The 24,192-nt window shown below is 50.7% G+C and overlaps 4 protein-coding genes across 8 annotated transcripts; 3 read left to right on the top strand and 1 right to left on the bottom strand.

Annotated features, from left to right (window-relative positions):
- The first annotated feature begins 100 nt into the window (after window positions 1-100).
- LOC148399864 (myomesin-2-like) lies at window positions 101-12,179 on the top strand. Of its 4 annotated transcripts, XM_088374219.1 has the most exons (36): window positions 364-614; window positions 944-1,009; window positions 2,226-2,355; window positions 2,755-2,850; window positions 2,913-3,057; window positions 3,125-3,279; window positions 3,348-3,440; window positions 3,859-3,947; window positions 4,012-4,050; window positions 4,133-4,297; window positions 4,362-4,523; window positions 4,593-4,734; window positions 4,936-5,147; window positions 6,425-6,602; window positions 6,671-6,792; window positions 6,874-6,891; window positions 7,140-7,327; window positions 7,403-7,529; window positions 7,599-7,777; window positions 7,840-7,954; window positions 8,023-8,182; window positions 8,244-8,350; window positions 8,425-8,469; window positions 8,562-8,701; window positions 8,826-8,970; window positions 9,045-9,104; window positions 9,166-9,233; window positions 9,303-9,416; window positions 9,480-9,567; window positions 9,647-9,685; window positions 9,761-9,866; window positions 10,195-10,358; window positions 10,473-10,509; window positions 10,593-10,615; window positions 10,690-10,745; window positions 11,055-12,179. In XM_088374219.1, exons 3-36 carry the CDS (start codon window positions 2,249-2,251, stop codon window positions 11,781-11,783), a joined length of 4,413 nt encoding a protein of 1,470 aa, XP_088230345.1. In that variant the 5' UTR covers window positions 364-614; window positions 944-1,009; window positions 2,226-2,248; the 3' UTR covers window positions 11,784-12,179. The 4 variants fall into 4 exon arrangements, with proteins under 4 accessions (XP_088230346.1, XP_088230345.1, XP_088230348.1 ...); XM_088374220.1 differs by lacking the exons at window positions 364-614; window positions 2,226-2,355 and adding an exon at window positions 101-330; XM_088374222.1 differs by lacking the exon at window positions 2,226-2,355 and having other exon boundaries at window positions 365-614.
- A 101-nt stretch (window positions 12,180-12,280) lies between these two features.
- On the top strand, window positions 12,281-16,785 carry LOC148399865 (uncharacterized). 2 transcript variants are annotated; one of them, XM_088374228.1, is made up of 5 exons: window positions 12,310-12,361; window positions 12,468-13,385; window positions 13,655-13,819; window positions 14,359-14,483; window positions 14,616-16,785. In XM_088374228.1, the coding sequence occupies exons 2-5, from the start codon at window positions 12,933-12,935 to the stop codon at window positions 16,450-16,452; spliced, it is 2,580 nt and encodes an 859-aa protein (XP_088230354.1). In that variant the 5' UTR covers window positions 12,310-12,361; window positions 12,468-12,932; the 3' UTR covers window positions 16,453-16,785. The 2 variants fall into 2 exon arrangements, with proteins under 2 accessions (XP_088230353.1, XP_088230354.1); XM_088374227.1 differs by having other exon boundaries at window positions 12,281-13,385.
- Window positions 16,679-19,326, bottom strand: lgsn (lengsin, lens protein with glutamine synthetase domain). Its single transcript, XM_088374229.1, has 4 exons — window positions 18,629-19,326; window positions 18,353-18,519; window positions 17,511-18,050; window positions 16,679-17,419 (listed from the first exon to the last, which is right to left on the bottom strand). Exons 1-4 carry the CDS (start codon window positions 19,215-19,217, stop codon window positions 16,763-16,765), a joined length of 1,953 nt encoding a protein of 650 aa, XP_088230355.1. The 5' UTR covers window positions 19,218-19,326; the 3' UTR covers window positions 16,679-16,762.
- Window positions 19,327-20,151: 825 nt separating this feature from the next.
- ptp4a1 (protein tyrosine phosphatase 4A1) lies at window positions 20,152-24,120 on the top strand. The gene is made up of 6 exons (XM_088374235.1): window positions 20,152-20,315; window positions 21,749-22,324; window positions 22,494-22,586; window positions 22,673-22,803; window positions 22,887-22,961; window positions 23,060-24,120. Exons 2-6 carry the CDS (start codon window positions 22,220-22,222, stop codon window positions 23,175-23,177), a joined length of 522 nt encoding a protein of 173 aa, XP_088230361.1. The 5' UTR covers window positions 20,152-20,315; window positions 21,749-22,219; the 3' UTR covers window positions 23,178-24,120.
- The last annotated feature ends 72 nt before the right edge of the window (window positions 24,121-24,192 follow it).

Here is a 24,192-nt window from a genome sequence, read left to right on the forward strand (position 1 = left end):
CAGTTCCTCATCTTACCTCACCCCGAAAAACTTTCTAAATTTAAAGTACCATTGATCACATCTGGGTGTGGTGAAATTTGTCCTCTGCATTGAACCCATCTCCGTGTAATTTGACATCTTTGAGAAGAGGACGACATTGGTTGAACAACAAAACAAAACGCGAGTTATTCTTGATGATTCGTTTTTGTTTCGGTCTGCACTGAAGGGAATTGGAATTGATGCATTGTTCGCCAAATTTCTTTTAGGCATGTATTTTTCGTGAAAATAACTTATTTTATGGCCTGCTTAAATCATGTCATGTATTGAGACGGCGTTTCCTAAAAACAGCAGGTAAGCGTGGGGAGGAGGATCTTGCGCATGCGCAGTATTCACAAACGGACAAACTGGCTCTGGTTTCTGAGCTGGCGGAAAGATCGTCTATGACTTGTACAGTAAGACATGAGGCGTGTGCGTGCGTGCGTGCGTGCGTGCGTGCGTGCGTCTCAGGAGTTTAAAAATAACTGACTGCTGTCCGCAAGTGTGCAGCCAACGAAGACAGGCGACCCCTGCCCTCATCCTAAAAAGGTTTCGTCGGGCTTTTGCCACCTTCTCGCAAATAAAGGATCTGTGTATTTGTAAGTCAATCAACATAAATGCCAATTAACTGCTAAATTGAATCATTTACCAATGAAGAATAGTAAAGTGGCAATTACCGGAAAGAAAAAGTATTAGAATAGTTTATATAAACAATAATAAAACTACTAATGGGGCAAGAAGGGAAAGTAATGAATGAGTGGATGAGTTAGTAGATGATCAGAAGCTGGTCTGATGGATAGAGAGAAAGCAAAAATTGTAGCTACTAGCTATATATAGTCGCCGGCGCGTCCATACATGGGGTGGAAGGGGATCGGCATGCCCGTGGCCTGCGAGGGGTGAATGTGGCCAATGTTTTTCTTCCCACCAGCAAAGTGCCTCCTGATCCACGTCCGCCAACGCCGCCGTTGCTTTGCGCTCATTTAATCTCTCGGGGGTAAGTTCCCGCTTTTGTCTCCGCTTGGAATTGTCCACTAACCCTCTTGTTGACATTGCGGTTTTAGCAGAAGCAAAAGGATGACAAATAGACTTGGCGACTGCCCAAGTGGCCCCTCCATGTCGATTGTTCTTTTTAGACAGCTGAAGAAGAAGAGGGAAAGAAGAATCTTCTCGCATTTTTGACTTTCTAAATATATTTAGACTTTACACAGCCTCTGGTCAAATTGACCCCTCCCAAACCCTTATCTCAAAGTACTAACATTTCTAATCCTCTGAGTTCATTTGAGCCCGGAAATTTAAACCACCAGCATATCATTTCATACGGCTAAAGTAGCTTTGGGTCAAATCGACCCGTAACAACAGAGCTGTGTATAGAAAAATGAAACTATGAATTGAATGTTATGTGCTGATTGTACTCACAAAAGTCATCAATATAAAGATGAGCTTAGTCATTTTAGTTCATCCTTGTCAAACTGACAATAAAAATCCAGAAAGCAAACATTTTTTTGCTAAGACGTACTTATCCAATCACGGCTGACAGCAGCTGTGAGCTATTCATAGCTGAGCGCCTTGAGGTTGTCGGGCCAAACATTTCAAAGGCCGCTGAGTTTGTCCTTGTGATTTTGTGGCTCTTCTCGTGAGCAATATTTCAACCAAATTTCAGTGAAGCCTTCTGTTAGGTTTGAACTTGAGAATGTTTTATGGGCCGGAAGGCAAAATGGCCTTTTGCAGGCGGAATTTTTGTTTTTAAAAAAAAGTTGTGAATCAGAAGCAAAATAGCATATTGGACTTTTGTGCCCCGATGGGCAAAGCGTTGGATTTCTACTGTAGTGGCGATTCAAATATGTTTGCATGAGTGATGTCGCCGCCTACTGGCCCGGCATGCATGTTGCATCGTGTACAGAATTGTTTTGCAGCTCTTGTGTGAACGAGGATCCAATGTGAAAGTGTTTAAGGCAAAGAATTTGACATATCTTGCTTTTTGGGGAGTTTTCTGACTTCAGCATCTGCGACTGGCTGATTTTTGGTTGCTTGTTGATGTGTCATTGGACAGCAGCACAAAGTGATTGCTCATTTTGTTGCTCACTGAAAAAAAATGATGCTTTTGTTTTTTTCTTGTTTAGTATTTTCCTTTTGTGCAGAGCCAGACAGAGAAAATTATTATTGGTGATGATGATGCTGTCCCCCCCCTTCCCCCCTCCCCCTTGGTCAAGGCTCCTTTTCTAGCGTTCCCGTCATGGCGTCCACAGTCATTCCCTGGTACAAGCGCAAGCGCCACAGCCAAGTGAAAAGCGATCTGGCTTATCAGTACAGCACCAAGCGCATCGTGGTCTCTCAGCAAAGGTACCCACGCCGAGACGGACGCTGCCTCTCGCTGCTTGGCTGCGTTCTGTTGGCGCGGGGTGGAAATTCATTTTTCCTTCTTGGCCTTCATGCTGAGCTTTGTGTACGCGCCTCCGTAGCATGGCGTCGTTTGAAGAATGGCTCCACAGTGCTGACGCTTAGCCGCTTCCTCTTTTTTTTTTTCCAATGCATTTGGGAAAATGTGGCAACGCTGGTGTTGTTCTGCCCCCCCCCGACCCCGCGGCCCGTGTCACAGGGTGCATGACCTACTTGTGGCCACCAGCAGCTTGAGCACCAAATGTCAAGTGCAAATGTCTTGCTCCATGTCCTTGCTGAGGTTTCCATAGCAACAAATTGCGAGACAAAGTGACTGAATTTTTATTTCCCCCCCCCATTCAGCAAGAAGTCAAGTTCCAAGTCGGCGAGCCAGGTGCAGGCCGCGGCCACGGAGGCGATGGCGGAACAAGCGTACACCATCCCGGTGTTCCGGCAGAGGTGAGGATGACGCGTGGCCACTTTGTCCTCAATCACCGTAACATTTGATCCAAATTCAACAGGACCAGCGAGGAGACAGGAGAGACGGAGGAGTACCTGCGAGTCAGCAAAAAAGTGGAAAAGGGCTTGGCTGCCATCCAGGAGGAACTCCACAGAATGAGGATCTCCACCAAGGCTCAAGTGGATAGTCTGGCCATCGAGAAAGAGGCAAGCGCGCTCCGCTTCTGTCCGCCAAGATCTTGTTCCTCGAACCATCCCTCCTGTCCATCATCAGGTGAAAGAGAAGATGTACAGGAGAGTGGATTTGCTGGAGGAAATCCCCCGCATGCCCGATTTCATCGTGGCTCTGCGCCCTCACACCGTGTGGGAGAAGATGTCCGTCAAACTCTTCTGCACCGTGCTGGGAACCCCCATGCCCGTCGTTAAATGGTACAGCCGCTGCCGCCGTCTTCCACGTCGAGTTATGCCCAGAGGTCAAAGGTCACGCTCGTGCGCAGGTACAAAGGAGGCGTCCCGGTGGACCCTCTGGGTACTCCCGGAAAGTACAAGATTGAGAGCAAGTATGGAGTCCACAGTTTGATCATTAGCAGGTAGGACAGCACAAATGACTTATATTACAAATATTTTGTGCCCTAAATAATGGCTGCCTGCAATCTTTGTGCGAGGGGACATTTTGGGCGTTGGGGTGAAATGTTTCAACGCTGTCATGGAAGTGACGGTGGCCCCTCCTGATATCTTTGGAGACTCTTCAGCTGTTTACAGCTCTGCTGACCTTTGCGTCATTGGAGCCTCAAATTCTTGCCTTGCTTTTTTTTTTTTTTTTTTTCAAGCCTGCTTGTCCTTCAGACACCCTGCAGTCGTCTCTGTTCAGTCCACATTGGTCTTTTGATGAAAAACACAACTTAGTAATATTATTCCACAGTCTCATCCCCAAATATTGCGCAATTCTTCATGACCCCATGTTGACCATTATTGTTATAGTTTTTGAGCATCGTGGGCATTTTTCAGGTGTGCAGTGAGCGACTCTGCGGATTACAGCGCCGTGGCCACCAACCCCCACGGCACCGCCACCAGCGCGGCCACCGTCGCCGTCAGGAGTAGGTCCACCTAATCAATCGTCTTGACTGGGCGCTGTGATGACTACCTTGTGTGTGTGTGCAGGTGCAAGTGGAGGCGGATGGGCCAGCCAGATCGGTCTAAGTAAGAGCAGACATTATTCCGCAAAGAATTGATTATATGGAATCCAGATGCGAGCAATTGACTGTTTCTTCCCAAATTGTAGTCCCCCGTCTGAGCGGAAGCTACTTCAGCAAGCTGGAGGTGAGCCTGGTGCATTGTTTCCCGGTCACCTTCGGCACGGAGGGCGAGTCGGCCAGTCTGCTGTGCACCCTGGTGGTGGTCCCCGACCTCCCCAACCTGCCCCCCTTCGTCGAGTGGTACCGAGACGGTGAGTCCCGCAATCATCGCAAATGATTCCGGGGTTGAAGCTGACCATTCTCCTTCTCTTCCAGAAAAACTTTTGGAACCCGGCCCCCTGGTGGACATGTCGGTGGTCGGCAGCGTGGCCCGCCTGGTTCTGCCCCAACTGGCGAAGGACGACGAGGGCCTGTATACCATCCGCGTCTACACCAAAGACGGCACCTCCGAGCACTGCGCCTACCTCTTTGTGTCAGGTAGCGCCCCCTAGCGTGCTAGCATGTTAGCATTTGCTCAAACGATTTGCTTTGCTCCCGGTTTCCCAGACGCCGCCGTGCCGGTGGCCGGCGCCCCCGGAGCCCCCATGAGCGTCAAGGCTTACGACATCAACTCGGACTACATCCTGGTCGCCTGGAAACCGCCCAACACCGTCAACGAGGCGGCCATCGTCGGCTACTTTGTGGACAGGTGGGAATGAAGGAATTTGAAAGAATTCAATTGGAACGTTAGCGTGAATTAGTGCCCTATTAAAAAGAACATGTTGACATCAAATACAAAAATATAAAAGTTGTTGATAATTTTTTTTTACTTCATCTTTGAATGCAAAAGTTTGCCGACCCCTTATGTAGCAATTAGCATGTGTTGCTAATTTCTTTCTTTTTGCTTCAGGTGTGAGGTGGGTAGCGACTCTTGGGTGCAGTGCAACGACGCCCCGGTGAAGGTGTGCAAGTACCCGGTCCACGGGCTGAAGGAGGGCCACTCGTACCGCTTCCGGGTGCGCGCCGTGAACAGCGCCGGCATCAGCAGGGCCTCCCGACCCTCCGACAGAGTCACGGCCCTGGACGCCGCCGAGAGTGCCAAGCTGGAAGGTAGCGCTGAAGGTAAATGCGGCGAAAGTGATTAAGACGCAGGGAAAGTACCATGTTGTCACCAAGAATCATGAGCGGGAAGGTACACCAGGATTCTGGTAGCTCCTCACTGTGTGTCCACTGAAGCAACCTTATGGCTTAGCATTCAAAAACCTGATAGCTGCTTTTAAAGCCACCATCCACCTTAAACCCACCTTGAAAGAACCTTAAACTTTGCTACCAGAAAGCAACACCTTGCATCAAACTTAAAACCCACCTTACTAAACCCGTCTAAAACCTCTTCAGCCCACGTAAAACAACCTTAAAGCGCACTTGAAATCATAAACCCTAACATGCTTAGGCCAGGAGAGCCTTCCTGGCCCGCCCAGCGACGTTCACGCGTCTGAGATTTACCGAACGCACGTGGTGCTCAGCTGGACGCCGCCCAGTCGGCGCGGACCAGCGCCGCTCTCCTACGTCGTGGAGAAGGTGTGTCCATGCACTTGTGTGTAGCGTTCAGGGTGCAAAAGAACCAAGTGTGTCATCTCAGTGTTTGTCTGCTGACGGCGAGCCCGGCGGGGCGTGGCATCGCGTGGACACGGGCGTGGAGCTTCGCTCGCCCCGTTTGGCCGTCTTCCATTTGCCCGACGAGGGCGCTTACCACTTTCGGGTGTTTGCGTTCAACGCGTACGGCCTCGGCCGGGTCTCGGAGCCCTCGCGGCCCGTGAGGAAGGCCGAACCGGACGGTAAGGGAAAGCGCGGGTGTCACGTGGTCCAAGTCCCGTCCTGTCGGTGACCATATAAACGCTGTGTTGCAGGATGCGTGCTGCCTGTCGGTACGTAAGAACACTTTGGTTCACTTTGACTTGCTTGTGTCACCTCTGAGCACATTAAGCTTCCTCACATGCGGGTCAAAATGACCCATAAGGAGTTTAAAGTCAAGAATGAAATGCTCACTAATGGGGTTAACAATGTTGAAGCAATGATTTTGTTGTTGTTTGTGTTTGTGTTTGTTACTTAAATATGACCTGGGTCAATTTGACCCGAGTCATGATCAAATTGAGATTTCTATAGCGACGACACTCGATAAGCAACCAGAGAAAGTCTTTGATATTAAGAAAGGAAGGTTACTTTTTTTTAAAAAAACAGGTCAAAGGTCAGCAAGAGGCAAGCAAAGTGATGTCGTTGGCAACAAGATTAACTCACATCTTTTTTGAATGGCGCACCCTTCACTGGAACTCAACGTTTGCTTGGTTAGCCACCCCGTTGCTAACAGCTAACGGCTCCCGTCCGTCTCTCCCGACAAACAGGCGTGGCGTCCGCTCCCGGCCAACCGGTCGCCACCCGGAACACCAAGTCGTCTGTTTTCGTCCAATGGGAAGCGCCCAAGCACGGACAGCAAGGCCTGATGGGATACTACATCGACGCTCGTGCGGTGGGCAGCAAGGACTGGTTTGCCTGCAACCACAAACCCTTCAAACTCAACAGGTCCAGCATATCTGCTCATGCGACCAAGTCACTCTTAGCTCCTTGTTCACGTTATTTGATCTTTCCAGGTTTGTGGTGCACGGCCTAACGCCAGGGGAGACCTACGTCTTCCGGGTGCAAGCCGTCAATGTCTTCGGACTAAGCGAAGAGTCCCAGGAATCGGGACCCATCGCAGTGGAGCCGGCGCTGGGTAAGCACCGCTTGCAAACTTTGGAGCTCTTGCTTGTCTTTTGGGTCTTTCATGTTGTCTGCCGTTGTATTGTTCTGCCAGGTGGGGGCTTTGAGTATGGTATGTATGAAACGCTTTTGCTCCTCTAGACCCCGAACCACTCCCTCTTTGATTTGCGCACCACCACCACCACCTTCTCCTCCTCCACGTGATTTATTCTAGTCACATTTGAAGAGTTGTGAGGTTCTGATCCAACACTGATAGACCCACCACTCACCCGCCAACGCTTAGATGATTTGAGCTTCAAGTGTTTTCAGGGACAAACATGGGCAAGGAATGAAATGAATTGACGCTAATCTTTCCGGCAGCCACCCCCAGCGCCCCTTACGGCATCAGCCTGCTGAACTGCGACGGCTCCTCCATGACGGTGTCCTGGAGCAGCCCCAAGAGCTGCGGCGGCTCCAAGATCAGCGCCTACTACGTGGACCGGCGGGATGTGGAAACTCTGGTCTGGAAGGAGGTCAACGTGGGTCCCATCGTGGACCGAGTGTGCACGGTGAGTGGAGTCCATCGGCCATAGCTTGGAGCTCGTCAACATATTTGGCAACCAACTTGCCTTGCCTTTCTTTAGGTGGATAATCTGACGGAGGGAACCTTCTACGAGTTCAAAGTTCAAGCGGCCAACGTGGCAGGCGTGGGCGTGCCCTCGGCCCCCAGTCTCCCGATGAAGTGTGAAGCTTGGACCATGGAGCAGCCAGGTAAGCCTCGCCGTCACGTTACTCGAGCTCGGATGCTGAAATAAACGTGGTTGGTCGTCACGCCTGCAGGTCCAGCTTATGACCTGACCTTCAGCGAGGTCCGTAGTCATTCCCTGGTCCTGGTTTGGAAAGCTCCGGTCTACACAGGAGCAAGCGCCGTCTCCGGGTACTTTGTGGACATGGCCAAGAAGGGCTCGTGCGATTTTGTCGCCCTGAATGAGAACGCCATCAGCCAGCGCTACATGCAGGTGAGACCGAAGACCTGACGCTTGTTGTTGGATGGAGCTTCCAGCTGGCCTTTCTCCTGCAGGTAAGCGGTCTGGAGGAGGGCGAGTGGTACGTGTTCCGGGTTCGCACCGTCAACGCTCACGGCATCGGGAGAGCTTCCTTGGTGACTGAGGCCGTCTGCGCCAGACCTCCCCCAGGTAACGCCGCAGTCTTCACCGGGTCTGCCGAGCAGGTCTTCCTTAATGCTGCTCGCCGGCGTCTCCAGGCACCAAGGAGATCGTGGCCGGCGTGGATGAGGAAACGGGTGACATCTTCCTGTCTCTGGAGGCCAGCGACATCAGCCAGACCTCCGCCTTCGTGTGGTCCAAGAACTACAAGCCCATCGGGGAATGCCCTCGCGTCAACGTCACCACCAAAGGACGCACGTAAGATGGCCGGCCCCCAAAACATCCCCAGTCAGAGTCTTGGAATTGGTGTCCGTTTTAGTTCCCGACTGAGTTTCCTGAACCCCGACAAAGACGACCTGGGACGTTACTCCGTGCTGGTCACCGACACCGACGGTGTTTCCGCCAGCCACACTCTCACCGAGGATGGTATGCCGCCAAGGCCGGGCCGTCATCCTCCGACCCAAATCTTTGCCTTCACATTGGATGTCTTTCACCCACAGCACTCAACGCCATGCTGGAGCTGAGCCATGCCATCAGGAATCCCAGTGAGTGTCACGCTTGACGCCGACGCCCTCCTCCGTTTGGCCAGCGTAACTTGGGAGTCAGTTGAAATCCGAACTTTGTCTCCTTCGTGCAGTCGTCCCGCTCAAGCACGGCCTGAACTACGAGGTCCTGGAAAAAGGCCTCGTGCGCTTCTGGGTCCAGGCCGTCCAGCTCACGCCCGCCGTGACCTACAGGTTCGTCGTCAACGACAAGGAGGTGACCAGCGGCAAGGAGGTAAGCATATTCCAATCTGTGGGCGGTGTTTGTCTCTGAAGGAGGGCCGCTTCATACCAAGATGGCGGACTTCCCGTGCAGGGTCTTCGTTTTCAATTTGCACGTCTGTCGGCATTTGTCTCAGGGCCATAAGATAAGCCACGACGCGTCCACGGGCGTCATCCAGATGATCGTAGACAATTTCACCCGAGAGAGCGAGGGCACCTACACGGTCCAGATCCACGACGGCAAGGCCAAGACGCAGAGTTCCCTGGTCCTGGTCGGAGACGGTAAACCTCAATCCGCACCCCGCTCGCTGTGGTACTGCTAGCACAGATGCTAACGTTAGCATGTGTCCGGCCAGTCTTCCTAGCTGCTCTGAAGGAAGCCGAGTTCCAGAGGCGAGAATACGTCAGGAAGCAAGGTAAACTCACGAGGTTTGCTTGTCCGTCACTTTGTTCTTCACGTTGTTACTTCACTTCCAGGTGCGCATTTCTCCGAGTCTCTGGGTTTCGCCGTGACGGAGGACTGCACAGTGATGCTGGCCTGCAAGGTCCGGCAAGGTGGCCTTTGTGGCTGGCGTTGCCTTGCGAACTTGGTCAACACCTGCGTCTCTTTGCAGGTGGCCAACGTGAAAAAGGAGACCACCTTCCAGTGGTACAAAGAAGACGTGGAGATGGTTCCGGAAACCCCCCCCAACGTCATGTCGGGAGCCTGCGCTATCCCCATCCCGCTGGTGAGGAACTCAGTCGTGGTGATTGACGGACGGACGGATTGACCGCTTTCTTGCTGGTTTCAGTTTTCCAGGAAGGATCAAGGTGTCTACAAGGCTGTGATTGGAGACCAGCGTGGAAAGGACACGTCCACCTATGACATTTCCGGACAAGGTACGACTGGTGCGGTTCCTGCTTGGGACACTCTTCTTGTTCCTGTTCATGCATGGTGTTTTGCATTCTGTCTTTGCAGTCTTTGATGACATCATCAACGCCCTCGCTAGGATCGCCGGTGGGTCCGCACTATTGATACCCATGCACGTGTCTCCGTTGCTGCCGTGGAGACAATGAACGATTTGTGTTCCAGGCGAATCGGCCTCCGAGCTGGTGCTTCAGTGTACCCCGGAGGGTATTCGTCTGCAATGCTACATGAACTACTACACAGAAGAGATGAAGACCGTGTGGAAACACAAGTACCCTTTTTGTCTTTTCCTCCCCTCAATTGATTACTGACACATTGCTGATTTGATAATGAATGTCTTGTTTTGTAGTAGCGGTTGTCCGTTCATTAAGTGGTTTTTGGTCAAAAGATTATTCAAAAACAATAACAAATGAGAGGAAGAGAATAGATCTGATTATATTGAATAAATTAGATAATAATAATAATTTATTTTGTTAATTGTATTAATATCATTTATTTATATTATTTATATCTATTGATTATTGTATAATTGTTATTAATTAAAAAAATATCAAATCAATAAAAACTAAACAGTGACCGTGCAAAATCACAATCTACAGGGAGAGCAAGATTGCCTCCTCGGAGAAGATGAGAATCGGCGGCACGGCCGAGATGGCCTGGATGCAGATCTGCGACCCGTCCGACAAGGAGAAGGGGCTGTACACCATCGAGATCTCCGACGGTGTCAAGACCCACGCCAGGACCTTTGACCTGTCCGGACAAGGTATGGCCTACCTCGGATGATGTCATTGTTTTGAACACAAAAAAAGTCTCAAGCACGCAGGAAGTGTGCCATTTAGGAAGCTTTGAGATTGAAATGTCCTTTGTCGTTGGGCAGCGTACACCGACGCCTACGAGGAGTACCTGAGACTAAAGTAAGTCGTTCTTCTGTGTGAATATCGACCCCGTGTTCTCGCTGCTTCTTTCGAGAAAACTCAACTCCTTCTGTTTTTTTCAGGGCTGCTGCTTTTGCGGAGAAAAGTGAGTATTTCGACTGGGATGTCCAGTCATTCGACGTGAATGCATTCCACTCATGCGTTTGTTTGTCTCGTCAGATCGCGGCCGAGTGCTGGGCGGCCTGCCCGACGTGGTCACTATCATGGAGGATAAGGTACGTCGGACAAGATTGGGCTCCGACTAAAATACTGTGTTCGCTCGCTCGCAAACGCTAGCACGTCGGCCTCGGGTGGAGCTTCAGTTCCCCTGCTGCATTCCAAAGTCAGCCGTGTTGGAACCCGCAGGATATAAACACCGGCCACGCCCTCCTCATTTTAGCATACAGGGCGGTAAACAAACTGAAACAATATATATTTTATATATACGTAAATATATTTATTATATTTATTATATACGTATATTTATGGTTTGTCGTGGTCTAGGCATTTTGACAAACATTCCACTTGTCCTTCCACTCGTCCAGTCCCTGAGCCTGACTTGCACCGTGTGGGGCGAGCCCACCCCTGAGGTGACCTGGTTCAAGAATGAACAGGAGGTGGTCTCCAACGAGCACACCAAGATCACTTTCGACGGCGGAAAGTTCTCCAGTATAGTCATCAACCAGGTGACGCCCGAAGACTCGGGCAAGTATAGCATCAACGTGCGCAACAAGTACGGCGGCGAGTTTGTGGAAATCACCGTCAGCGTGTACCGGCACGGAGAGCAGATCCCAGAGTCGAAGCTGGGCCAACCCAAGATGGCCAAGCCCGCCGTCATCCCGGCCTCCACGACGCCCAGCCCCGCCCCGTCTAAGTCCCAGACCCCAGCCATGTCCATGAAGAGCCCCACCCCCGCCTCCACCCCCAAATCCCCGACCCCGGCCCCCAAATCCTCAACCCCGGCTCCCAAATCCCCAACCCCAGCTCCCAAGTCTCCCACTCCAGCCCCCAAATCCCCAACCCCAGGCCTAAAATCTCCTACTCCAGCTCCCAAATCTCCCACCCCAGCCCCAAAGTCTCCCACCCCAGCTCCAAAGTCTCCCACCCCAGCTCCAAAGTCTCCCACTCCGGCCCCCAAATCTCCAGGCGTTAAGTCTCCAACACCATTAGCAAAGTCCCCCACCCCTGCCCCTAGTCCTAAATCCCCGACCCCCAGTGTCAAATCGCCCACTCCATCAAGATTCATGAAGTCTCCGACCCCACCCAGGAAGTAGTTGGTGGCCCTAAAATCCCTCTCCCCCAGCCTTGAAAACTCCCCAAATCTCCAGGTCTCCAATTCCTTGGGAACGTCTCCAACTGGTGACCCCCAGCCCTGAAATCCCCAAATCCTGATTCTGCAATTCTATTATTAAATTATCTCAAGTTGTCAGCATTAAAGAGAGATCTAGTATACCATTTTTCTTCTTCTTGTTTCTGAAGTATCTACCCGCACATCAAGTTTGAAATTAAACTACCAAGTCAGGATAGGCGACCACAAATTAGCATTTTGTGCTACGTCATGACTTAGGCTCCACAGTTTCCTGCTGTTTTTCTATTTTTTTTTCTTCTTCTTTTTTCTGGGGATGTGTAATGCAAAATATCCTCAATAAACAACGGCACTGACGTATGGACCTGGTCTTAGTTTTTGTTTTGTAGTGTCATCTGTAAGGCCCGCCGGCTAGCTGAACAAACTCGCCGTGGGCGAGGCTTACCGGTGTATGTAGCCGGTACAACAGGTTGTTCAGTCGCGTGACGCCACACAGGACTTGACATCCCCACAGCTAAGCCGAGCTCAGTCGGAACCAAACCAAAGGTAAGTCCCGGCAAGTGCTAGCGTGTGCGTTGCAGGGAAAGACTCGCCCAACTTTGTTTACTCACACTGGGCCGACCGGTTCTGGTGTCTTTACTCAACGTATTAGCTGCAGGGTTAGCAAAAAAGACACGAGACGAAGAGAGAAGACAAAAAATGAAGGATAAAGCAACTGCACGGAGCCCATTCGTGTGAAGCGGCTTCAACGTCAAATGAAGGACTTGGAGACTTCAAGTGTGGAATTGTCCATCAAGTATGGCTGCCTTGACTTGGGCAGAGGACTTAGACTTCATAGAGTGGACTTGTAGACTTTGTAGAGTGATCTGGTAGCGTGCACTTGCAAACTTGATAGACTTTTGGACACTGTAGAGCCGGTCTTGAAGGACTTGATGGAGGTGGTGAAGTGGACTTAAAGATTGATGACCTTTGTGGATGGATCTTGGATTTGTTGTCTTTGAACTTGCAGACTTTGAAAGATGTAGTTCTTCCCAAAGTGCACTTGTTGACTTGAAAATCGTCGCTCAAGTTCGAATTTAGAGGAGCAGACTTTCAGATTGAGAAGGTTGGGGATGCCATGGCGTCCAAGGAGTCTTTGTTGTCGGGCTTGTCTGCTCTGAAGGATGGCGATCCTCCTCCTTACATCCACCCTCACTACAAGGAGTCCTACCGTCTGGCCATCTACGCCTTGCTGTGCGGAGGCAAGGATGCCTACAATGACTTCCTCCAGGCCGAGCAGATCAACCACTTCCTGTCCGAGAAGGAGATCCGCTTCATCTTGGAGAACGCCGAGGTCCCCCTGATAGAGGACGTCGATGACGTGGAGGTGCGGCGCCCCGCAGGCGAGCCCGGACCGTCCACCTACTTCCCGCTGGAGTCGGACGAGGAGGTGCCCGACCTCGACCTGGGCTGGCCCGAGGTGACTCTGGAGGACCAGGACACCAGCATCAGTTTACTCTTCCACCCGCCCAGGGCCAACACACCCACCATCAAGGAGGTGGTCCGCAAGCAGATCCAGGATGCCAAGCAGGTGAGTCATTGTGTCATGATAAAACAATAATACATAAATAATAAAATCCACATTTTGCTGCCATCATTTGTAGTAGGCTGGTTTCGAAACATGAATTCATACTTTTGGACAATTTTGTCTGAAATAAAGAGTCAGCCAAATCTTAATAAAACTTTTATTTATTTATTTATTTATGGTAAGGGTCTGGTAACGAGTGCAATAAAAAGGTTGGATATCGATCTTGTCAATTTCAAAACATCGTTTTGAACATGCCGCCTCTGTGTTTCTAGGTGATCGCCATAGCCATGGACGTCTTCACAGACGTGGACATTTTCAAGGAGGTCCTGGGCGCCACGCTGCGGGGAGTGGTGGTCTACATCCTCCTGGACGAGGGCCACTTTGGCAGCTTCCACGCCATGTCGCACAGAGCAGGCGTCAACATCCAAGACCTCAAGGTGACGATCGAATCCCGCTTGAGTGACAAGGCCTGCTGACACGCATCCATATGTAGTTTACATGATTCATACTTGATCGAATTCCAACCTGAGGTTTTCTCCAGGTCAAGTCAAAACCCAAGAAATGATCAAAATGTCCGACTGAAATTTTAAAAAAAGCAGAATGATATGCTCAAAAGCTCCATTGCTCACGTGATCACATCTCTTCCATAGCTATCAAGCTTTATTATGAAAAATACGGCGACGACAAATGCTCGGCGTGAGTTGCGGCGCGTCCGGATTTTCTTGTCAAGCAGCATCAACTCCAACAGAACAAACATAACTCAGTCCTCCACTTCAATCAAACGTCAGTCAGCGTGTCGGGTCTTGACGAATCCACCTTCGTGGAGACACGCCTCCTGTCAATGTCATCTTTGACGTTCGTGCTTTGCTCAAAAACGTCCAGAAGCGTCAACAGCATTGAATGTACTGTAGCGGCGGGATTTCATGTATCAAAAAAAGTCATCAAAAGACTCATAGATTGGAATTGTCACCATCAGAACATTCGCGTGCGGACGGTTCGAGGTCAGCAATATCGCTGTCAGTCCGGCGTCAAGTTCCACGGCGGCTTGGAGCAGCGATTCATCCTGGTGGACTGCCGCAGCGTTTTGTATGGAACCTACAGGTGAGAATTGATCCGATGCTAACAGTTGCTATGCTAACACATGGCAAGAAAAAACCCAAAGGCAGATTTGACGGTCAAAAAGCACAACGGCTATCTTTTCAAGTCTTAACTGATGGATTCCTTCCCTTCCAGCTATACGTGGTCTTTTGAGAAGATCAACGTGAGCATGGTACTGGTGGTCACTGGTCAGCTGGTGAGCTCCTACGACGAAGAGTTCCGCCGCCTCTACGCTCGCTCCACCGTCCCCGAAGCGTTGCAGGAACGGTCGCGGGCTGAGTACTTGAGAGACGCGGCGCTCCTGCGTAGTCCAAACTCCAGCCAACTTTCACTGCATCAACTCCACGTTCGATCTCGAGGAACCCGCGGCTTGAGGGCTCAGGATGAGCTCTTGGATGCACCTGCCATGATGACCAGGGGCCTCAGCATGCAGGACCGCCTACATCTGTCCCACTTTCCCGACCACATGACTAGAGGCCACAGTTATGGTGGAGAATTGCAGAGGTTAAACTCCATGACTCGGCTGAGGATGGGAACCAAAGACATCCTTCCAGACAGGAGCGGTTCCGGCCTGCCGGTGCCCAACCGGATGTCTCACCAACTTGTTCGACACCAAAGTCGCTACGGTCTGGATCAGAATCTGATCCCTTTCAACTCCGAGACCTCCCTTCACAGGTGGAAGATGGATACGTACTTGAACAGCCAGGCGAACCTCGACGGAGCGTACGACGCCTTGTCCCCGCTGACGTCGCCGTACAACAGCCGCACGGGACTCAACGACCACCAGCCGCCGGGGATCCACAACAGATCCAGGGACATCAAGTCCCGCTTGGACGAGATCCGGCAGAAGAGACTCAGTTTACAGGAGTACAACAATCTCAGGCAAAGCCAAGAGTCCTTGCGAACCATCTACCAAAGTCTGGATCGGCCCAAGTTCAAATCTTCGTTGAGAGGCCTCGACGCGAGGCAGAACGTCGCGGAGGAGGACGCCAACCACAAAGATCTCAATTCGCAGCAGGTGGATGACAGCAGCAGTTCCACTTTGTACTTTGACATCCAAAGAGGTCCCGAGCAAAAGGCGACCCCAGGGTATGAATGGTATGAACCGCTTGCCAGGACTACTTCGGCCACCCAACTGGAGGACAAACTCAAAGAGTCGCCCCTTAAGTACCCCGGTGGTCTCCAGCGCCCCAGAACCATGGAGTCTCTCATTGAAATCCCAGAGGAGAAAGAAGGTTGCAGTAATCCTGTCAATAGTGCTGATGTTCTCAAAGACAGAACCAGAAACCAGGACAATAATTCCAAAAAGCACTTGACTGATAAAAAATCTGGATCTCAAGAGACAGAGCCGGATTCTCAAGAACTAAAGTCGCCTCATGAAAAGGAAACTCTTCCAAAGAACTTGAGTCCCTCGGAGGTGAAAGGTCATCATCGGGAGGATTCCACGCTTCAGCGGAAGAATTCCACCAGAGTCAAAAACTCAGAAGAAAAGAAGACTTCCAAGAAGGAGGAGAAGTCCCTCCAAAGGAAGGCCTCGTTGAGATCTCAGAACTCTTCCGGCTCAAACTCGCGGGCGTCTCCCGTGGGAAAAACCGCCAACGAGCACCGAAGCAGCCAGAACTCCATCGGCAGGTCCACGGCGGACAGCGAAAAGCCAAAGTCTTCGTTCACCTTCCACCGATTTTCATCTCAGCGCTCCAGCAAACGAAAGCCCAACCCGGCCATGACGGAGACGGCGCGGGAAAATCCAGAAGAGCAGGAAAAGGCGGCTTACGAGAGCCGGCGGGAAAAGGCCTACAGTCGCTACGAGTACCTGCTACATTCTAGCGTCCCTCTACACAAAGCCAAGCGAGGCGACGGAGTGCAGCTCTCAGACAACGACCCGGCGTACCAAACACACGCCGGCGGCGCTGACAACAAACTAGGACGGTTCATGCAGCGGGTTGGGAATCTCATCGGGAAGAACAAATAGACCAGAAGACGGTGAATGTCGTCAGGTGCTCGCAATCTTCTCGCTTTGAAGAGACACAAATGCGACGTCTTGTATTCCCTCAACGCCAAATTTCTCGGCCTGATGGAAATACAACCGAAACTCTTTGACTTGACTTGACTTGGCTTGGTTTTTCAAGACGACTCAGGACAGACTTGAAACTTTACAAGTCACATTTCAACTATAAGCTATAAAAACAAGACGACACTTTCTACTTCAGCTTTATTTGTTAACTGTACCATGGTAGCAATGACACGTCCATTTGAACGTTTGATTTGATCGTGGCAAGATGCTAGATAAAATATTCCAGGCACTTGTTCCTCTCGTCGTCCAGTTCCTGGGTCTCAATCTCAAACTTCTTCATAGCGATGAAGTACTGGACAAAGGATTCCCCCAGGGCACTGCGGATGACGTGGTCTTCGGCCAAGGCCTCCAGGGCGTCGTCCAGCTTGACGGGAATTGCAAATTCCTTCTGCTGACCGGGCGCCTTGTGCAAGCCGCCATCGATGGTCAAGTTGCGCCGGACGCCGTCCAGTCCGGCGGCGGCGGTGGCGGCCAGAACCACGTAGGGGTTAGCCATGGCCGAGCCCAGCTTGTTGTCGATGTGGGTCTCCCGTCCTCCGTGGGACTTGACGTTGAAGGAGCTGCTGTTGTCGTTGCACCCGTAGGTGGCGTACAGCATCCGCTTCGGGTCCTTCACGGCCTTGGCCATGTGGCTCCGGCACCCGAGGCCTGGCGACATCAGGCAGCTGAGGGCGGCTGAGTGCGTCAGGAGCCCGGCCAGCCACCGCCGGCCCATGTCGGAGAGCTCGCCCGTGGCCTTCTCCCCGCTTTGGAACAGGCTACGGCGTCCGCCGGCGTCCCACAGGCTGTGGGAGAGCACGCCGGCATTGTAGAGGCCGTCGTCCGTGAAGAAGCTTGCGATGTAGCTGTGCTTGCGGGCCATCTCCTTTTGTTTGCAGGACCAGAAACAAAGAGAGGAAAAGAATTTGGCGCTACGCCGGACGCTGAATCTGGAAATTAAGCAGACAACTTTGAACCTTGATGCCGGTGCGGAAGGTGAAGGCGCTGTCGGCCGCCGCGATGCCAAATTCGGGCCTCAGGTTGATCTCCATCTGGCCTGGCCCGCTGGCCGAGGCCATGCTGTCTACGTCGGCGCCCATGCAGTACATGCCGTCCACCAGTTGCTGGAAGAAAGGCAGGTCGTGATTACCCAGCAGCGTGGTGGCAGGAAACAACAACGTCTTGGGCCCGATGCGGTCCGGCGCCCCCAGGACGCAGCACTCGTAGGTGAAGGACGAGCGCAGGGAGAAGCCCAGGCTCTGGAGCTGGCCCAGGAGCTGCTTGGCCAGGAGGCGAGGTGACGTCCGCAGGGGGCTGCCCGTCACCGTGCACGGGTCGCAGATGACCCTCGCCGTCTGCTCGGCCCACGGGACGATCCGGAATGTGGACAGGTCCGGGATCAGGAGGATGTCACTGCTGAAGTTGGCGGCGTTGGCGTGGTCCACCTCGTTGCTCTTTGGACTCAGCGTCAGCTCCAGGTAGCTCCTTGGCATTGGGATTCCGTACACTGCCTTTTCCTGGAATGAAGGTTAGATAGAATGATGGATGGATGGATGGATGGATGGATGGATGGATGGATGGATGGATGGATGGATGGATGGATGGATGGATGGATGGATGGATGGATGGATGGATGGATGGATGGATGGATGGATGGATGGATGGATGGATGGATGGATGGATAGATGGATGGATGGATGGATGGATGGATGGATGGATGGATGGATGGATGGATGGATGGATGGATGGATGGATGGATGGATGGATGGATGGATGGATGGATGGATGGATGGATGGATGGACGGATGTAGGTCATTACATGAAAGAAGCGGACAGGCACAGTCTTGGATCTGGACACCCCATGTAGGTCAGTGGCCTCAAATCGTACAAAGTTGATGTTCTCCCTGGCCATCTGCTGCTTGATGATCTCCATGCTGGAGATGAACCTTTGATTCCCTGACGCGTCCAGGTTCTCGTTTCCGTGATCTACAGACAAGAGTGGGCCTCTAACCGTAAGGCTCGTGTCTGAAAACGATTTATCATCATCTCTCCAAAACATCTGCACAATCCCCGTCGTAAATCTGTCACAACCGACCTGTATGAGGAGCTTTGGTCTCTCCGCGGGAGCCTCCGCTGTTGCATATGCGAGTCGGGAATTCTATCTGCCTATTTGTGTTGGCATCGGGCCTGAACGAGCTGGATGACTCCATGGTGGGAGGCACCTGAATAGGAGAATTCTCTCTGGAAGCATCAGGCTGAGGTTTGAAGGTAGTGAACGTTCTTTGTGGGCTGACGTCAGGGCTGCTGCCGCTGCCCCCGTGGAGGTAAGAGTAAGGACTTCCTCCAGGGTGGAGAGCCGCTCCGCCCCTCAGGAAACTCTTCAGTTGCTCCACAGTCTGCCTGTGCGGAGCCCGACTCAGAGGAACCCGAATCAAGTCCCCCCCGACGTCTGGTCCCTCCATCGCGGGTAGCTCCAATGGCTCAGTTGAGGGTCCATCAGAGACAGGAGAGTCTGGAGGTTTGTGCGAGATTCTGACCCAGTCGATGGGGGGCGTGACTCTCACCCCTTTCCTTCTCTGCACGCTCATTCCTGTGCCGTCCATTTGGTCTTGGCTCCTACGTGGGCTTTTGCTTGAGTCCACGAAGTGCGGAGTAGTCACCTTGGAATCTTCAGAGTCATTCATTTGTACATTTGAATCAACTCTGCTTTGTGGAATTTGTCAAGTGAGGTCCTCAGTGGCACATAAATTTTTATACGCAATTGGTACAATGGTGGAAGGTTCTTTTTTTTGCCTTCCCCGCCCCACAGCAGCTGGGGATTGACTGGCTCTCACCCGCCGGACAGAGAAATGACATAAGTTGTAACCAATTGGTTGCCGCCGGCGACCATTTAGGGGCCTTTTGTGTCCCGGCAGTGCAAAAATGCCGAGCTCAGCTGCTTTTTGCCTTTCCAGAAAGACGGCAACCAAAGTGAGGCTTGCGTGTGGAGACAACAGGAAAGCGCCAGGAGCACATAGAGTGACTTTGATGGATGCATTTTGCACGATATAGACAGAATGACACTCCAGGTTGCATTGTTTGATGGTTTCCCAATGGTAGATTTGAAGACTGGAATTAAAAACAAACAGACACATCAACAAAAAAAAGTTTAGCAGGTCGGTTTGTACTGTGATGAACGTTCCCTAAATGTGTTTGCACATTAAGATGAAATCCAAAGCTGTACAAATAACTGCATGCACTTTAAAAAGAGAACGAAAAAAGCTCATGAATTTTTTTTTTTATTTTGACCTTTTTTTTCCACTTTTTAAAAAGATTTTGTACATTTAAAAAAAGATATAGATCAAAATGCGTGTGACTTTTTTTTTATTGTCAGGGTGGGGTTTGAAGAGCTGCATCAAGGTTGCATCAGAGGAAATGACGTTAGCCTCCTGAGCTATCCTTCAACATAAACTTAAAAAGCGCCTTCCAAAGAGAAACAAACGTCTTGGGGGACGATCAGCAATTAAATATTATCATTTTATATAATATAACAACGGAGGGTGTGTTCCAATTCATTTACTCGGGCTCTAAAAATGTTTTACGCATGTGAGCGAATTTTGTTTTGAAGGTCCTGAAAAGAAGTACTTGGTTTTGCTTTCTCGATTGTGAAGACTTTGGGCTCCACTCGCTCGCTCACGTAACGTAACGACGGGCTCGAATGGTGAAGAAGCATTTCATCGTTTCCCCACCTGAGGACCGGCTGTATGATTAAGTTACAATCTTCAATGAGTAAGCATATCCCAGTGAGTATTGTTTTTTTATAAACATTTTCCTCTTGTTCTGTATGTTTGCACGAGTGTCACCCCCCCCCCCCCCCAAAAAAAAAAAAAAAAAAATCACGGCTTCGTTGCGCTTTTCAAGCTGGTTCGAAAAGTCTAATGGTGTCAGCTAAAGATTGCAAATGTAGTATAAAGGCACGAGAACATAACACAATGTGGCCGCTCCTCGGAAGCCGATGGCGGTAGCTTGGTTCGAGTTGTTCTACAAGCGACATTCGTCTGTTTTGTATGGGATCAAAATGGGCATGTTATTCCTCTTTTTGGTTGTGTTTTGGTGTTGTTGTTTTTTTCTCCCGCTGTGGTTTTGTCGAGGCGCCATGTTCGGCGACATTACGTTTGTCAGCCCAACATGGCGGCGGCACAAAAGGCAACCTCTTCTGTGCTTTCTTTTGACATTTCGCTAACAACTCGTACGACCAAACCTAGAATCTACTGTGTCAAGTTCGAGACTCATTAGGCGTCTTCTGCTTCCTTCTTTGTCACTTGGGCCGCCATGTTGGCCAGATGCAGTTTGAACCGGACAATGGCGGATTTAGCCGGCCGTTCTCGTGACGTGTGTTATAACAAGATTTTGAGACAAGATTCGTTCAAATAAAACACTCAAAACATACAAAGTCGCCTTAAATGCCAATTTTAAGTTAAGAACAAGTGGCTGGTGTCGAGTTTGATGACACACTTGTCAGACGCTGTGACGTCACGGCAGAGCTTTGTTGCGATGACGACAGGCAGGCGACCATGCAAATAAACCACATTGAAACATATTCAGTGAGATTCTTCTTTATGTACACCATCGAATGAAGATAAAGATGTTTAGTTGCCATTGCTCAGGGCAGGTGCAGACATTCTCCAACTTTCCAACAAGTTCGAGAAGACTTTGTTTACACAAGGTGGAAGGAAGGTGTTTTTATTATTGTCAGTGTGCCCCCACTAATTGCAGAGTCTTGACGCAAATAGTGAAAATCTGCAAGTGTTCCCCCACCCCCTCTCAAAAACAATCTCCCTCTTACAATTGCCAATCATTTGCAATGTGACAAGATATCCCCAAATCTGACATGTGTTTGAAATGTTTTGGGATTGCACTCGAAACCTTTTGGGGCGTACGCATCAGTTACTTGCGACTTTCTGAGACGGGTTTCTGTCCCTTGCTGATGCTCTGTCGCAAGTCATTAAATCTGGCTCACTCTCGTTTCTTTTAATTCGTCAGCTCGCTTGACATCCACCCCGCTTTAGTGGTTAGCAAAGTTTGATATTTGTTAGCATGACGACAAGTGAGACAGGACTTTCTATCAAGCTAGGGATACGCTGTCAAGCTTCCACTGTATGGTAGAAAATGAAAAGTGATTTTGAAGTGCGTTTCTTGCAAAGCGTTGAGTTTGTTGTTGATGTCGTCCTCGCAGCAGTTCTGTGGTGTTCTGGGTCGCACATTTATGGAGTTTCTGAAGGGCAGCGGAGACTACTGCCAGGCTCAGCACGCCGCTTATGCAGACGAGTGAACGGTCCAACTCCGCAACCGCCCGGACGCACCTGAGCCTCAGGAGGACGAAGCCACGAGCGGGACGCCTCCCGCAACCAGCGACAACTCGGCCTGGATGGGGTAACTTGACCCGCTGCGCACCGCCCCACCCCGTCGGCTCCCGCCCGGCCACGAGCAAGGTGGAAGCCGCCTCGTTTTGTTGTCCCACCCTCCCCGGCGTACACGCCTGACCGCCGCCCGCCACCCCCTGAGCGGTCGCCCGACGAGACGCCCGCCACCCGGAGGATCCCCGTCCCTCCACGCCAAACTGTTTACGTTTTGCGTCTCTAGCTCTCCCCTCCCTGTGCCGAAGCCATCTTGCCTTTTTTCCCCCGCTTCTTTTTTACCTGTCGCCATGGCACGCATGAACAGACCCGCACCGGTGGAAATCACCTACAAGAACATGAGGTTCCTCATCACTCACAACCCCACCAACGCCACCCTCAACAAGTTCATTGAGGTGAGCCTCGTCTCGTAACGTTGGAAGATTTTGACATCCCTCGTTTGTCCCAAAATGTGAGAGCTGTTTGCTGCCGGGTCATTGACGGCCAGTGACGAGGGCAGTTGCTAATCGTCGTTAGCGACCGTAGCCACGGTGGTGTTTGACGCGTGTTGCCTGTCGCCTGCAGGAGCTGAAGAAGTACGGCGTGACCACGGCAGTGAGGGTGTGCGAGGCCACATATGACGCCACGCTGGTCGTTAAGGAGGGAATTCAAGTCCTGGTGAGTCACGTTTGTTCTTTTCCTCTATGAGCATTGCGAGCCGTTTTTTTATTTTTGCGCATGTCCCACTTTCCGCCCCCACGCAGGACTGGCCGTTTGACGACGGCGCTCCTCCCTCCAACCAGATTGTGGACGACTGGCTCAACCTGCTCAAGCTCAAGTTCCGCGAGGAACCCGGCTGCTGCGTGGCCGTGCATTGCGTGGCGGGCCTCGGCAGGTGAGCGGCCGGCCCGAGCTGCCTTGCCTTGCCTCCCCGCCGTTGCCTCGTGCTCCCCATCCAACGTCTCGTTTGCATTTCAGAGCTCCCGTCCTGGTCGCCCTCGCCCTCATTGAGTGCGGCATGAAGTATGAAGATGCTGTGCAGTTCATTCGGCAGTGAGTGGCAACATTTTCTTCGCAGTAACCCGTCACGGCTAAGAAATAAAATGAGCCATCCCATTTTCATTTTTTTTTTGCCGTTGCGTTTGGTCCAGGAAGCGTCGTGGCGCGTTCAACAGCAAGCAGCTCTTCTACCTGGAGAAATATCGTCCAAAGATGCGCCTGCGCTTCAAAGATTCCAACAGCCATCGCAACAACTGCTGCATCCAGTAGGACGTCGACGACGACATGTTGCCTTTGTCTCACAGCCCGTAAATAACAAAAACATTTCAGCATTTTCTCCAGATCCATCTTAAGGTCTATGTATGTACTACGTAGTACGCGCTCTGTCCTCTCGATGAAGCGCACTAGGAGAAAGGTCCCACCGATATGGATTTGTTTTTTATTTTAGGCTGATTCCGATATTTAGCGTAATAAAGTCTGAAAAGATATAATGAATGAAATAACACTACTGCAAAAATGAATAACAAATAGCAGAACATTATTTGTTTTTACAATACTTTTTAATTTATTTATTGGCCTTTACTGTATATTTAGCTTTACAACAGGCAGAAAAAAATGGCTAATTCATTTTTTAAAGCGCTGATATTTGCCAATTAGTTGTTTGGACATCACCGATTTTTGCCAATTTGATCGGTGCAAAGTTGCGTTTTTGCACACTAGGACAACTTTGACCTTTTGAAGCTACTAGCCTTTGACATGCTAATTGTCGCTACTGGCGATCTTGTCAACGCCTCGTGTGTTACCAGTGAGGACAAAGCGCACTAGTACATGGACCTCAAGCTGGATTTCAAGGCTATCAAATGCTGAAAGGCCTTTCCTTCCTTACCAGTTTGTCCTCACGGCCATCTTGTCTCATTAAAAGTCTAGATTAGCTTCTTTGCTTTTGTTTACTAATTAAACTGCCACAATGTGATTTTGTTTATTTGTTTTTTCAAACTGGATACCCGACGTTTGCGCTATTTTGTACGCCTTCTCATTTGATGTCCCTAACTTAACTCTTGGATACTTGATAATTTGATGTATTTGATGATTATTCTTATTCTTGGTTGGCTATTTATATCTTATCGATGGACGTGAGTGATTCAGTTTGTGAGCAGCAAAGTTGTACCTGTTGACCAACTTGTTACGGTTCTATTAAAGTGACAAACCGCCATGGTTTTCTCTTTACTTCTAAATGTGACATGACATTTCAGCAAGGAATTGGAATTTTGCTCTTCATCTCAGG

This window comes from Syngnathus floridae, chromosome 4 (assembly GCF_059516105.1).
Source record: "Syngnathus floridae isolate MCC-2025c chromosome 4, RoL_Sflo_1.0, whole genome shotgun sequence".
NCBI lineage: Eukaryota > Metazoa > Chordata > Actinopteri > Syngnathiformes > Syngnathidae > Syngnathus > Syngnathus floridae.

Excerpts from the sequence above, each read along its gene's own strand:
- LOC148399864 (XM_088374219.1), top strand. The coding sequence starts at position 2,249 with ATGGCGTCCACAGTCATTCCCTGGTACAAGCGCAAGCGCCACAGCCAA. Across the intron at positions 10,510-10,592 it reads GAGGAGTACCTGAGACTAAA|GGCTGCTGCTTTTGCGGAGA; the intron begins GTAAGTCGTTCT and ends TGTTTTTTTCAG. Across the intron at positions 10,746-11,054 it reads TCACTATCATGGAGGATAAG|TCCCTGAGCCTGACTTGCAC; the intron begins GTACGTCGGACA and ends CCACTCGTCCAG.
- LOC148399865 (XM_088374227.1), top strand. The coding sequence starts at position 12,933 with ATGGCGTCCAAGGAGTCTTTGTTGTCGGGCTTGTCTGCTCTGAAGGAT. Across the intron at positions 13,386-13,654 it reads AGATCCAGGATGCCAAGCAG|GTGATCGCCATAGCCATGGA; the intron begins GTGAGTCATTGT and ends CTGTGTTTCTAG. Across the intron at positions 13,820-14,358 it reads TCAACATCCAAGACCTCAAG|AACATTCGCGTGCGGACGGT; the intron begins GTGACGATCGAA and ends TGTCACCATCAG.
- lgsn (XM_088374229.1), bottom strand. The coding sequence starts at position 19,217 with ATGAATGACTCTGAAGATTCCAAGGTGACTACTCCGCACTTCGTGGAC. Across the intron at positions 18,520-18,628 it reads GACCAAAGCTCCTCATACAG|ATCACGGAAACGAGAACCTG; the intron begins GTCGGTTGTGAC and ends TCTTGTCTGTAG. Across the intron at positions 18,051-18,352 it reads TGCCTGTCCGCTTCTTTCAT|GAAAAGGCAGTGTACGGAAT; the intron begins GTAATGACCTAC and ends CCTTCATTCCAG.
- ptp4a1 (XM_088374235.1), top strand. The coding sequence starts at position 22,220 with ATGGCACGCATGAACAGACCCGCACCGGTGGAAATCACCTACAAGAAC. Across the intron at positions 22,587-22,672 it reads AGGAGGGAATTCAAGTCCTG|GACTGGCCGTTTGACGACGG; the intron begins GTGAGTCACGTT and ends GCCCCCACGCAG. Across the intron at positions 22,804-22,886 it reads TGCGTGGCGGGCCTCGGCAG|AGCTCCCGTCCTGGTCGCCC; the intron begins GTGAGCGGCCGG and ends TTTGCATTTCAG.